Source organism: Cherax quadricarinatus, chromosome 56, assembly GCF_038502225.1.
Source record: "Cherax quadricarinatus isolate ZL_2023a chromosome 56, ASM3850222v1, whole genome shotgun sequence".
In the NCBI taxonomy this organism is placed as follows: domain Eukaryota; kingdom Metazoa; phylum Arthropoda; class Malacostraca; order Decapoda; family Parastacidae; genus Cherax; species Cherax quadricarinatus.
In genome coordinates, this window is record NC_091347.1 from 21247796 (window position 1) to 21262086 (window position 14291).

At 44.4% G+C, this 14291-nt stretch overlaps 1 protein-coding gene across 1 annotated transcript in view; it reads right to left on the reverse strand.

Annotated features, from left to right (window-relative positions):
• Window positions 1-14291, reverse strand: part of LOC128700756 (sodium-dependent serotonin transporter-like) — a 106768-nt gene continuing 92477 nt past the window's right edge. The window contains exons 9-14 of the mRNA XM_070097175.1: window positions 5452-5576; window positions 4887-4985; window positions 2910-3055; window positions 2089-2289; window positions 737-898; window positions 1-383 (exon numbers count right to left, since the gene is read on the reverse strand). Of these exons, the coding sequence (XP_069953276.1) occupies window positions 300-383; window positions 737-898; window positions 2089-2289; window positions 2910-3055; window positions 4887-4985; window positions 5452-5576 (817 nt within the window). The 3' untranslated portion in view covers window positions 1-299. The remainder of the gene's footprint in view (window positions 384-736; window positions 899-2088; window positions 2290-2909; window positions 3056-4886; window positions 4986-5451; window positions 5577-14291) is intronic.

Below are 14291 nucleotides of genomic sequence, written 5' to 3' on the forward strand. Positions count from 1 at the left end.
CTTGTACATCGCGTTCAAATATTTAAAGACATCTGGATGTGCGACAGATGATGTTAGAGTTGGGTTTTGTTAGGTTGTTGTATCCGCTGGGATTAACAGTGGTAGCTGCATAATGATGGGACATTAAAGCAGTACCTGAATGGGTATAGGAATATAGGTAGTAAAGGTTGAAGTGGTTGTTGCAAATTAGAACGCAAGTTTCGTGGTAGTGGTTGTTGCAAAGGAGAACGTTACGTTAGTGATAGTGGTTGTTGCAAACTAGAACGTGAGGTTAGTAGTATTGTTTTTTGTTTGTGGTCTTAAACATGTGTTCCATAGGGAGTATTGATCTGGCTGAGGTGCGGGGAGATGTATTCTTCCGGTTTGATCATAGCCTTGATGCGCTGTGGGGACGACAAAGACCAGTCACATAGAGTCAATACAGATATATACAGGTTTTACAGAACTGAAATTTTTTTTTTACAGATTCAGTAAAACGGCGATTAAATATTTATTTATGGAACATTATTTTGAATGTTTGTGAAAGTTTTGATTGTTTTATAAAGTAATAATTACCAGCAGTAAATAAATTTAATGGTATGAAGGTAAACTAATGTAGTTACGGCGCTTTGATATTAAATGTTGACAATATACGTATAAGGATATGTGAGGAGCATTATAGTAGACTATATTAATAACAAAATATAGACTTGAGGCATAGTTTTTATTTCTTCAGTCACAAGGTCAATACACTCACCTCTCTGAATGTCCCTGGAGTGGTGAAGAACATGTAGATTATGTAGAGAGGAATACATACTATAGAGGAGCAAGTGAGGACCCAAGCCAGGACCACCGCCCAGGGTGGGAGATTCAACGCTACAGAGCCGTCTCCCAGTGCGAACGAGCACACGAACAGCACCTGTTAGTGCAAGAAGAAATAGGCTTCTTAGTGGTAGACCTTGGGTCACAGCCAAAGTAGCCCGGGTTCGATTCCCAGGTGGGGGAAAACATATGAACGCGTTTCCTTACACTAACTGCCCATTTTCACCTAGGTTCACCCTTCTTGTGGTTATATCACATATAGGGCTGACTTTGGAATAATCTGAGGTAGTATAGCAGAAGCCAGAGCTTGCTACCACCTGCAGCTCACAAGACTGCCATCCCCACGAGCCCCTTTGGGGCGGGGCAGATGGCAGACCAGAGGCCTAGCTTCTCCCTACGAGCCCCGTGAGGGCGGGGACTGTGGCTAGGCCTGGGGACACTTGGTCCCAAAGATGAGGGGGTACTTGTACCTCCTCCCATGGGAGACTTAGGTCTCGACATACTCCCCAGATAGGGAGCCAAGGCCGGGTCACCACTATTGGAAAAGACCCGGGCCGGGAGAATACCGGCGAATAAAAAAAATAATCTGAGGTAGGATAACATCTCTTACACTATAAACGAGCCGAGGTAGGATAACAGCGTTTACCCTGTAAGAACTGTCTAAAATAGTTTAGAGGTCGTTCATGGTGTTGTGTTACTGTCAGCGTCAAATGTGTGTCCAGTGTTGGTAGAATTACCAAGAAAATGTTAGGTAAATGGACACAGATGTAACTAATGTGAAATTTTATTGTGGCAACGTTTCGCTATCCAGGAGCTTTGTTAAGCCGATACAGCTTGACAGCTCCTGGAGAGCGAAACGTTGCCACAATAAAATGTCACATTAGCTACATCTCTGTCCACTTACTGCAGGGATCACTTACTGCAGGGATCACTTACTGCAGGGATCACTTACTGCAGGGATCACTTACTGCAGGGATCACTTACTGCAGGGATCACTTACTGCAGGGATCACTTACTGCAGGGATCACTTACTGCAGGGATCACTTACTGCAGGGATCACTTACTGCAGGGATCACTTACTGCAGGGATCACTTACTGCAGGGATCACTTACTGCAGGGATCACTTACTGCAGGGATCACTTACTGCAGGGATCACTTACTGGAGGGATCACTTACTGGAGGGATCATGTACTGGAGGGATCATGTACTGGAGGGATCATGAAAAGATTATGTAAAACGCAGTTAATACTTAGTAAGAAGACATAGCAGTTAATGATGAACACTCACAAATATGAAGGTAGGAGAGATGTACTTCCAGCAGAGGATCCAGAAGAGGCCAGGGCGAGACCCAATCATCTTCTGGATGTCGTCAGCGAAACGCTCAGCCCCGTAGAACCAACAGACAGCCATGGCTTCAATAAAGACGATGAACAAGATGGGGTTCCCAGTGCCAAAGATGTTGAGGAGATCAACGATGTACATGCCGCCCTGTGTGTGATAGTGACAGTGATAGGTAGGCTTATGGGGATAATAGGCCTGCAAATTGTGTCTTATTAATATTATTATTATTATATATTAAAGTTATATTACCAAATTATTGTTTTATTGTTATTAATATCCTAGGGTAGCGGAACCCCCATAAGGGTTAAATACCGTGTGTGGAATGTGAGGTAACCCTGATTGAATTAAGGAAAGATAGCTACAGTTCCTTGGATCAAGAACCCTTCAGCAACATCACGGTAACCTCCATGAAGGTTGTCCTCAGCACTGGTATATCTCTGAACGTAAAATCTAATTTTCTTCAGCCCATTGTTACAGGAAAGAGTGCATGTTTATAAAATATTAAAATAAAGAAATTCTAGACAACATTTAGGTCTCTCCTGAACCATTATCAAGTCACAACCGAAATGAGAGCTCGTCTTACAAATGAAGCTACCCGGGTTCGATTCCCAGGCGGAGTGAGTCGTATTGGGCAAATCTCTAAACACCTCCTGTTACTCCTGTTTACCTAACTGTAAACAGATTGATGCTAGACAACTGCTGTGGATGGCTTCCTAGGGGACATGCAAGAGGGTTAAGATCAAGGTGATCGCCTTCAGGAGACTCACGTAGGTGGTGGTGGGGAGGGCGCAGACATAAATAAAGATAAGAAGACACAGGACGAAGATCTCCCTGTGACGGCCCAGTAGACGAGGGTACTCGTCACATAGACCCGTGATCATAGCCTCCAGACCCCCGAAGGTGCTGTCCAGACCTGTAGTAGCAAGAGGAGGTGCAGGATGCGTTGAAGGAGGGGATACAGGATGCGTTGAAGGAGGGGATACAGGATGCGTTGAAGGAAGGAGTGCAGGATGTGTTGAAGGAGGGAGTGCGGGATGCGTTGAAGGAGGGGAAACAGGATGCGTTGAAGGAGGGGAAACAGGATGCGTTGAAGGAGGGAGTGCGGGATGAGGTGTAGGAGGGAGTGCAACTTCTTAATCAGAAAGTTCTAACACTTTAAAATTGTTTACCCTTAATATAAATGTAGCAGAGATGAGACTACCATAAAGATATGCTATTTATTTAATAATCAGTATTTATGACACTTATAATACCTAGTATAATATAAAAGAAATATCCTAGTTATAATCATAACCATAAATTTTAAAGGAGTGGACGGGTAAGCCAGTGGAAGGCCTCGGTCAGATGACCAAAAACTCCACCTGTACGTTCGTCAGGAAACATCTTGTTTCCTGACGAACGTACCTAAAAAAACGTATATTTTTTATGATACAAAATGCAGACTAAAGTACCTAAGGCACAGAACTTAGGCAAGACAAACCAGTTTTATGTAAACTAAGGATGTACATAGCGTGAACTTGGAAATGTTTGTCTCAGTAATCATGTAAACACTACCGTCGTCAGTGACGTGATGGATGACACCTGTGTTTGCTCTAAGAGATAACATGTCAACAATTATCATTGGCTTGGTGACAGATGTTATAAACATACGCTGTAAAGAGTCCCAGTATGACTCTCTTGGCATATCCCTGCGAGAGTTATCATCTGTAACTTGTACGTGGCTTCACAACCAGTGTACACATTCATAATATTGTCTGGAAAAAATAATTTGTGGAATTCCCGAATAAGACATGTTCTGTCTTGAAGAATTAGAGACACATGTGGAACATCTGGGTATCTTTACTGAACAGACATTTTGTCAACCAGTGGCTATAATTGGAAGACAGTTGAACTATGTACAAAGATGACGTATATCAGTCTCTCAGCCGAGAGACTGATTTGCATTCATAAAGTCACTGGATGGCGAAACGTCTACAATAAAGATACCCAGATGTTGCACATGTGTCTAATTCTTCATCTTGTTGGTATTGTACACCATTCATGTACATAGTCTGTCTTATCAAAATGGTAGTAATTTAGGATATTACTATGTGACAAGTCTGGGATTTTAAATGTGGTGTCAGACACAGTGGATTATGACCTTCGACTTGGTCATCAAGGGGAAAAATAAGAACTGTGTCACAAAACCCTTGTCCTGACGTAAAAACAAAGACCCCATCTCATCTTATCTCGCCGCTATCAAGGCTATTCAACATCCAACACGGAAATAGACATTACCAGCAAATATATAGCACCCCATGACCAGAAAATTTTTAAATTTCAGCTCTCTGGTTCAGCGTGACCTACAATCCGCACATCTGATGTCTCCTGTACCCTCCTGGGTCTAGGGACAATGTTGGACTGCAGCCGAGAGAGAGAGGGACAGATTGCTGTGGATGCCTGGGGGTCCCCATGGAGTGCACCGCCATGCTGTCTCACTTGTGTGCACAATAACACAAAGGCCTCAAGCTATCCAAAGAGCCAGCCAGTCAGTTACCCCTCTCTAGAAGGGCTACTCCTCTGCTCTCCTTCAAGACTACTGTGTTCATTGAATTTATATATATATATATATATATATATATATATATATATATATATATATATATATATATATATATATATATATATATATATATATATATATATATATATATATATATATATACGTAATATGGTAGTAATGTAAGTTTTTATCAGTTACTTACCAAGGGTGATAAGCATGAGGAAGAAAATAATGGACCAGAACACCGACCCCGTCATGGTTGCTATAGCCTCAGGGTACACGGTGAACACCAGTCCTGGACCTGAAGGTAGGGAGAAACACTCTTAGGGAACACCAGTCCTGGACCTGAAGGTAGAAAGAAACATTCTTAGGGAACATCAGTCCTGGACCTGAAGGTAGGGAGAAACATTCTTAGGGAACACCAGTCCTGGACCTGAAGGTAGGGAGAAACACTCTTAGGGAACACCAGTCCTGGACCTGAAGGTAGGAAGAAACACAAGCAAAACCAGCGCAGGACATGAGGACATGAAAGGACAGATTCAGAGAACACCGATCCAGGTCTTAAATATCATACACTGACTCGTTGTCAGGTGTCATATACTTCTCAAGGTGTGATATACTACTGCGTCAAATTGCAGCGCTTTCCTTAGTATACTTTTTAATGCTGTGATCCTCTAATCCATTCATTTACGGTAGACAAAAAAAAATAATTTTGTGAACTGATTGCTTATTATTTCTGTATGATGCAAGAGCTTCCTTCGCCTCACCTTCTTCGCCGACTTCAGAGATGTCCTTGTTCTGTACGTGAGCCATGTAACCCAGGACGGAGAAGATGACAAACCCTGCCAGGAAGCTCGTCAGGCAGTTGATGGAGGAGGTCAGTAGGGCGTCCCTGCAAAGTGACAGGGACACGACTCAGTAAGAGTAGTCAGGGATTATGGAGGACGTCAGCAGGGCGTCCCTGCAAAGTGACAGGGACACGACTCAGTAAGGGTAGTCAGGAGTTATGGAGGACGTCAGTAGGGCGTCCCTGTAAAGTGACACGGACACTACTCAGTAAAGGCACTCATGAGTTTAAGAATAAAAGCTGGAGGAGGAAAACATCTGGTTCATATGACTGGAATTATGATGCCACGAACCTGCGATCTTGTGGAAATTATTTGGATTACCAAAATATTCCACGAAATGCTTATAACGTATAATCTTAAAGAGCCCTTAGCATACCCACTTATATAACACTTGCACACATTACTAATATTTACCCTTCTAGGAAGAGCTACGTAGATACACAAAGTAATAAACATAGGAATTATTAATACAGTTTTAGGACCTAAAATAATTATAAATTAGATTTAATATATGAGAATTAGAGAGTTGAGAGTTCAAAATTCTAATAAATTCAGTTAAGAACGCCAGGGAGATCAGTTGCTACTCAGTCACGACGCGGGATGGACGTCACGAGTGTACAGCCAGCTAAACCAGCGTTAATACACGTGACTGGGGAACAAGATAACCTTGAGAGGTTTTTCCAAAATACAGGATATTCGTCCCTATCAGGCACACCCGCAGTGAGGCGAAATCTACAATTCCTAGCGACATAGTCAGCCGACATTGGGGAAAAGTAGATCGCTATGTGGGAGAGTGTAACCAGACACTCAGGAGTGAAGTCCGTCTTATGTAGTGTCCAGAGGGTCAGGGAACACCAAGCTCCTTCTACTAAGTGAGTTAACTCGACGTTTTGTACAATCTCAGGTCAGCAGCAGTAACTGGAAATTTGTTGCAAGAGCCATTCCCCTCAAGGGAGGTTCCTTGAGGGGAATTGGATCTGTGCTAGGGAATTGGATCTGTGCTCCGGTTCCCTGAATTGAACCTGAATACCTTCCATCCCTCCCCCTACATGCGTTGTATAATCCTACGGGTTTAGCGCTCCCCATAATGCAAGAGCCATTTGTAAGCGTCAGCAGTACGCATAGAAATTTCCAAAGATCTTGTGGTTATTAAAATGACAAAAAAATATTTCCATGGTGGAACCCACCTAATACTGTACATTAAAAACTACTCTTACAGAACAGACACAGAAGGAACCTTCATAAACTACTAATATAATTGCTAGAATAATTGAATGCAAGAAATCTGTTTAGATATACACCAGAGAAGTCAGCAGTGTTCCAGTGTGTTAATATTAACCATAATAATAACACGACACTACTCTCGTTATATGTGTAACAGTTACACAAACCTCACAGGAGAGCAAAGCTTATAACGACTATTTACAGGTCACAGTGTGACTTGTAAATGGTCCAAGTGGGAGCGAAACGTCGTTCTATGTGTGTGTGTTGTTCGTGTATTGTTCCGGTCACACATGTTCGTGTATTGTTCCGGTCACACATGTTCGTGTATTGTTCCGGTCACACATGTTCGTGTATTGTTCCGGTCACACGTGTTCGTGTATTGTTCCGGTCACACGTGTTCGTGTATTCCGGTCACACATGTTCGTGTATTGTTCCGGTCACACATGTTCGTGTATTGTTCCGGTCACACATGTTCGTGTATTGTTCCGGTCACACGTGTTCGTGTATTGTTCCGGTCACACATGTTCGTGTATTGTTCCGGTCACATGTTCGTGTATTGTTCCGGTCACACATGTTCGTGTATTGTTCCGGTCACACGTGTTCGTGTATTGTTCCGGTCACACGTGTTCGTGTATTGTTCCGGTCACACGTATTGTTCGTGTATTGTTCCGGTCACACGTGTTGTTCATGTATTGTTCTGGTCACGGTAGTGTGCCTTTATGTTCTTTAGCAGTCTTTAGTGTACAAAAATCCTCGAGTCAGCTATGATGTTCAACAGGACCCAGTTTCAACATTTCACAAGACCAGTGCAAACCTGATGCTTTAATTACCCTTTCTCTGAAAGGAATTCCTCTTTCAACATTGTAGTTTGATGAAGGCCACAGTGGTAGATCGTCCGTCCTAAAACCGAAGGGACGCAAGTTCGCTCCCTTAAATAACAAAAAGGCACAATACCGTGACTGTAAACACACGTCACCCTTAGCTGCCTCCCCGTTTATTACCCCCTTTACTATTCTCTTAAGTCCCTCCTTCCTTTCTCTCACCTCTTGCACGTCAGAGTAAAAAAGGAGGATGGAAGAGGAGGAGGAGGAGGAACAGGAGTGATAAAGTTGGTAGTGGACACACAATACGTCAAGAGGAGAAAGTGTTACCATCACTCTTGTGATTCTCTCTGTCTGTCTGTCTCTCTCTGTCTCTCTCGCAAGAGTAATTATATTGATCTCTCTTCCCTGACGCTTCAGCTGTTGTTTTCCACTTTTCATCCATTTATATAACAATTAATGTGATACGCGAACAATAGTGGCGGCTAATCTCTCTCAATATATCTGAAATGCGTAGGGAGACACTGGTCAGAGAAATAGCAAGCATCGAACTTAAGCTAAAAGAATCCTTTAGGAGTCAGGAATCGCGGGAAGAACTAAAAGCCATAAATGAAATCGAAAGAAACCCAAAGTATTTCTTCTCCTATGCCAAATCAAAATCGAGAACAACGTCCAGTATTGGGCCCCTACTTAAACAAGATGGGTCCTACACAGATGACAACAAGGAAATGAGTGAGCTACTCAAGTCCCAATATGACTCAGTTTTTAGCAAGCCGCTAACCAGACTGAGAGTCGAAGATCAAAATGAATTTTTTATGAGAGAGCCACAAAATTTGATTAACACAAGCCTATCCGATGTTATCCTGACGCCAAATGACTTCGAACAGGCGATAAATGACATGCCCATGCACTCTGCCCCAGGGCCAGACTCATGGAACTCTGTGTTCATCAAGAACTGCAAGAAACCCCTATCACGAGCCTTTTCCATCCTATGGAGAGGGAGCATGGACACGGGGGTCGTCCCACAGTTACTAAAAACAACAGACATAGCCCCACTCCACAAAGGGGGCAGTAAAGCAACAGCAAAGAACTACAGACCAATAGCACTAACATCCCATATCATAAAAATCTTTGAAAGGGTCCTAAGAAGCAAGATCACCACGCATCTAGAAACCCATCAGTTACACAACCCAGGGCAACATGGGTTTAGAACAGGTCGCTCCTGTCTGTCTCAACTATTGGACCACTACGACAAGGTCCTAAATGCACTAGAAGACAAAAAGAATGCAGATGTAATATATACAGACTTTGCAAAAGCCTTCGACAAGTGTGACCATGGCGTAATAGCGCACAAAATGCGTGCTAAAGGAATAACAGGAAAAGTCGGTCGATGGATCTATAATTTCCTCACTAACAGAACACAGAGAGTAGTCGTCAACAGAGTAAAGTCCGAGGCAGCTACGGTGAAAAGCTCTGTTCCACAAGGCACAGTACTCGCTCCCATCTTGTTCCTCATCCTTATATCCGACATAGACAAGGATGTCAGCCACAGCACCGTGTCTTCCTTTGCAGATGACACCCGAATCTGCATGACAGTGTCTTCCATTGCAGACACTGCAAAGCTCCAGGCAGACATCAACCAAATCTTTCAGTGGGCTGCAGAAAACAATATGAAGTTCAACGATGAGAAATTTCAATTACTCAGATATGGTAAACATGAGGAAATTAAATCTTCATCAGAGTACAAAACAAATTCTGGCCACAAAATAGAGCGAAACACCAACGTCAAAGACCTGGGAGTGATCATGTCAGAGGATCTCACCTTCAAGGACCATAACATTGTATCAATCGCATCTGCTAGAAAAATGACAGGATGGATAATGAGAACCTTCAAAACTAGGGAGGCCAAGCCCATGATGACACTCTTCAGGTCACTTGTTCTATCTAGGCTGGAATATTGCTGCACACTAACAGCACCTTTCAAGGCAGGTGAAATTGCCGACCTAGAAAATGTACAGAGAACTTTCACGGCGCGCATAACGGAGATAAAACACCTCAATTATTGGGAGCGCTTGAGGTTCCTAAACCTGTATTCCCTGGAACGCAGGAGGGAGAGATACATGATTATATACACCTGGAAAATCCTAGAGGGACTAGTACCGAACTTGCACACGAAAATCATCCACTACGAAAGCAAAAGACTTGGCAGACGATGCACCATCCCCCCAATGAAAAGCAGGGGTGTCACTAGCACGTTAAGAGACCATACAATAAGTGTCAGGGGCCCGAGACTGTTCAACTGCCTCCCAGCACACATAAGGGGGATTACCAACAGACCCCTGGCAGTCTTCAAGCTGGCACTGGACAAGCACCTAAAGGCAGTTCCGGATCAGCCGGGCTGTGGCTCGTATGTTGGTTTGCGTGCAGCCAGCAGCAACAGCCTGGTTGATCAGGCTCTGATCCACCAGGAGGCCTGGTCTCAGACCGGGCCGCGGGGGCGTTGACCCCCGGAACTCTCTCCAGGTAAACTCCAGGTAATACACGCAAACAATTACGTCGAACAATCTCTGAAACACGCGAACATTTGCATTATTATTATTATTATAATCAAGGGGGAAGCGCTAAACCCGGAGGATTATACAGCGCCTGGGGGGGATGTGGAAGGCATTCAGGGTTAATTTGGGGAACTGGAGCACAGATCCAATTCCCTAAATCAAGAGCCCCTCACCAACATCAAGGAACCTTCCTTGAGGGGGCGAACATTTGCAGCAAATGATTTCTGAAACACGCGTTCAATTGATGATGGTCCAGGGTAGCCGAAACGTCGTCTAAAGCTACTTTTCGAATTGTGGGTTAGTTTGGAATTGTTGCAGCCTCGATATTGTGATTTTGGGTTAGTTGTGGATTTTAACCTTATTCCATGTTATCTTATTTTATGTAATGTTACCTCATGTTATATTGCCAAGGCTGGGTTTGGATTATATAATGTTAAAGTGGAGGATTGTGTAAAAACGTTAGGCATCATGCATATAAAAGAGTGGGAACAAATTAAAGAAAGCAGTGGAAAAACTTTGACTGTGGGAGACGGGTGTTGGAAGCGAGAGTCTCATCTGCCAGTGCGTGGCTTATTGGTCTCATTGTTCCTGGAGGGAGGGAGGGAGGGAGACAGAGAGAGAGAGAGAGAGAGAGAGAATCATCAACCATCGTCACAGCTCTACGAAGTTCCTGTAATTTACTAACTGAAGATTTAATGGATGTTGCATCGTAATGATGTTAAATTTTCTCTCTCGTCACACACACACACACACACACACACACACACACACACACACACACACACACACACACACACACACACACACACACACACACACACACACACACACACACACACACACACACACACACACACACACACACACACACACACACACACAATAGGGAGATTAGTCGCAGAGCCAGGAACGAGTATGCACAGGTAAGGAGGGAGGCCCAGCGACAGTATGAAAATAACATAGCATCGAGAATCAAGACTGACCCAAAACTGTTGTATAGCCACATCAGGAGGAAGACAACAGTCAAAGACCAGGTGATCAGACTGAGGACAGAAGGTGGAGAACTCACAAGAAATGATCAGGAGGTATGTGAGGAGCTAAACAGGAGATTTAAGGAAGTTTTTACAGTAGAGACAGGAAGGGCTCTGGGAGGACAGCACAGAAGGGAACATCAAGAGGGAATATACCAACAAGTGTTGGAGACATACGAACAACCGAGGAGGAGGTGCAGAAGCTGCTAAGTGACCTTGATACCTCAAAGGCGATGGGACCGGACAACATCTCCCCATGGGTCCTTAGAGAAGGAGCAGAGATGCTGTGCGTGCCCCTAACCACAATCTTCAACACATCCCTTGAAACTGGGCAACTACCTGAGAAATGGAAGACAGCAAATGTAGTCCCCATATTTAAGAAAGGAAACAGAAATGAGGCACTAAACTACAGACCTGTGTCTCTGACATGTATTGTGTGCAAAGTCATGGAGAAGATTATCAGGAGGAGAGTGGTGGAACACCTGAAACGGAACAAGATTATAAATGAAAACCTGCATGGGTTCATGGAAGGCAAATCCTGTGTCACAAACCTTCTGGAGTTTTATGACAAGGTAACAGAAGTAAGACACGAGAGAGAGGGGTGGGTTGATTGCGTTTTCCTAGACTGCAGGAAGGCCTTTGACACAGTTCCCCACAAGAGATTAGTGCAGAAGCTGGAGGATCAGGCGCATATAACAGGGAGGGCACTGCAATGGATCAGGGAATACCTGACAGGGAGGCAACAACGAGTCATAGTACGTGAAGAGGTATCACAGTGGGCGCCTGTGACGAGCGGGGTCCCACAGGGGTCAGTTCTAGGACCAGTGCTATTTTTGATATATGCGAACGACATGATGGAAGGAATAGACTCTGAAGTGTCCCTATTCGCAAATGATGTGAAGTTGATGAGAAGAATTAAATCGGATGAGGATGAGGCAGGACTGCAAAGAGACCTGGACAGGCTGGACATGTGGTCCAGAAACTGGCATCTCGAATTCAGCCCTGCCAAATGCAAAGTCATGAAGATTGGGGAGGGGCAAAGAAGACCGCAGACAGAGTATAGGCTAGGTGGACAAAGACTACAGACCTCACTCAGGGAGAAAGACCTTGGGGTGACCATAACACCGAGCACATCACCGGAGGCACACATCAACCAAATAACCGCTGCAGCATACGGGCGCCTGGCAAACATGAGAATAGCGTTCCGATACCTTAATAAGGAATCGTTCAAGACACTGTACACTGTGTATGTTAGGCCCATACTGGAGTATGCAGCACCAGTCTGGAACCCACACCTGGTCAAGCACGCCAAGAAGCTAGAGAAAGTACAAAGGTTTGCAACAAGGCTAGTCCCAGAGCTCAGGGGAATGTCGTACGAGGAAAGGTTGAGGGAAATCGGACTGACGACACTGGAGGACAGAAGGGCCAGGGGAGACATGATAACGACATACAAGATACTGCGGGGAATAGACAAGGTGGACAGAGATAGGATGTTCCAGAGAGGGGGACACAGAAACAAGGGGTCACAACTGGAAGCTGAAGACTCAGACGAGTCACAGGGACGTTAGGAAGTATTTCTTCAGTCATAGAGTCGTCAGGAAGTGGAATAGCCTAGCAAGTGAAGTAGTGGAGGCAGGAACCATACATAGTTTTAAGAAGAGGTATGACAAAGCTTAGGAAGCAGAGAGGGAGAGGACCCAGTAGCGATCAGTGAAGAGGAGGGGCCAGGAGCTGAGTCTCGACCCCTGCAACCACGATTAGGTGAGTACACACACACACACACACACACACACACACACACAAGCAGTTGACCTAACAAGCTCGTTGCCTCTCCGGGAACGACCCGCCATCATCGATGGTGCTGCTTATCCAACGGCCAATTAGACTCGAACTAGCGCAGACTGCGGTCCTAACAAGGCAAGGTTGGGACGTGATTGGTCGCTTAACACCCCGTCTTCTTCATAGACCAAACAAGTCCAAATTTGCTCATTTTTTGGGGGGAGGGGGATTTATATTTTTAGAAATGTTACCCCTTCACGAACGTGTCCAATCCCCTTAAAACTGGTTTTATCAATGGCTATAGTAAACTTAACTAAGGCTACTTAACTCACCCCATTATATAACTGTTGTTATGCTTGATTAAGACACATGTGCAACAGTTGGTTATTTTTATTTCTGAAGCGTTTCACCTACACAGTGTTGAAGACTCCATTCTCATGCTTCAGCTTCATATCGTCCCAGACCATGGAGTTGAACTTTTCTTCAGACAGGCTGCAGGACCAACTCTTCTTCAGACAGGCTGCAGGACCGACTCTTCTTCAGACAGGCTGCAGGACCGACTCTTCTTCAGACAGACTGCAGGACCGACTCTTCTTCAGATAGGCTGCAGGACCGACTCTTCTTCAGACAGACTGCAGAACCGACTCTTCTTCAGACAGACTGCAGAACCGACTCTTCTTCAGACAGACTGCAGAACCGACTCTTCTTCAGACAGGCTGCAGAACCGACTACCTCAGATACTTCTCCAAGGCTGTTGGACCGAGCACATCATTTTCATTTCACTATTACACCAGCTGCCTCTGTATTTGACTAAAGAAACCTACAATAAAGATACCCAGCTGTTGCACGTGTGTCTTAAGCATCAACTTGTGGGTATTTCATACCATTTTCAACACGTTATGCTCGTTTACAAGACACTGTTAATGGGATATAATGGAGGATGTTTCGGGCATCAACGCCCCCCGGCCCGGTCCATGACCAGGTGAGTGTAAAAATTCATAAGATAAGAGAATACAGGTAAAACCCCAATGGGGTAAACGGAGAAGACGGGACAGGCGACGAATAACGCTGGAGAGGAGTGTTCTCAGTCGGAAAAAGAGTCAGGGCTTGACCCAGCAGCGGAGCCATCGTGGGAAGGAGCTGGAGAATCAGGAATCGCTGGCGAAGTAGTAGACGCGAAGAGCAAGATGTACAAAGAATTCATTATTTTATCATCGTTAACAGAGCAAGCTTCAGAGAAAGGCTGTTTCTTGTGGGATTTTTTTCTAAGAATATATATATTCAGTTTTAATATTTAGCAGCAACATACGGAGTACTTCTTTCGACAAAATCAGAATAGTAATAACGGA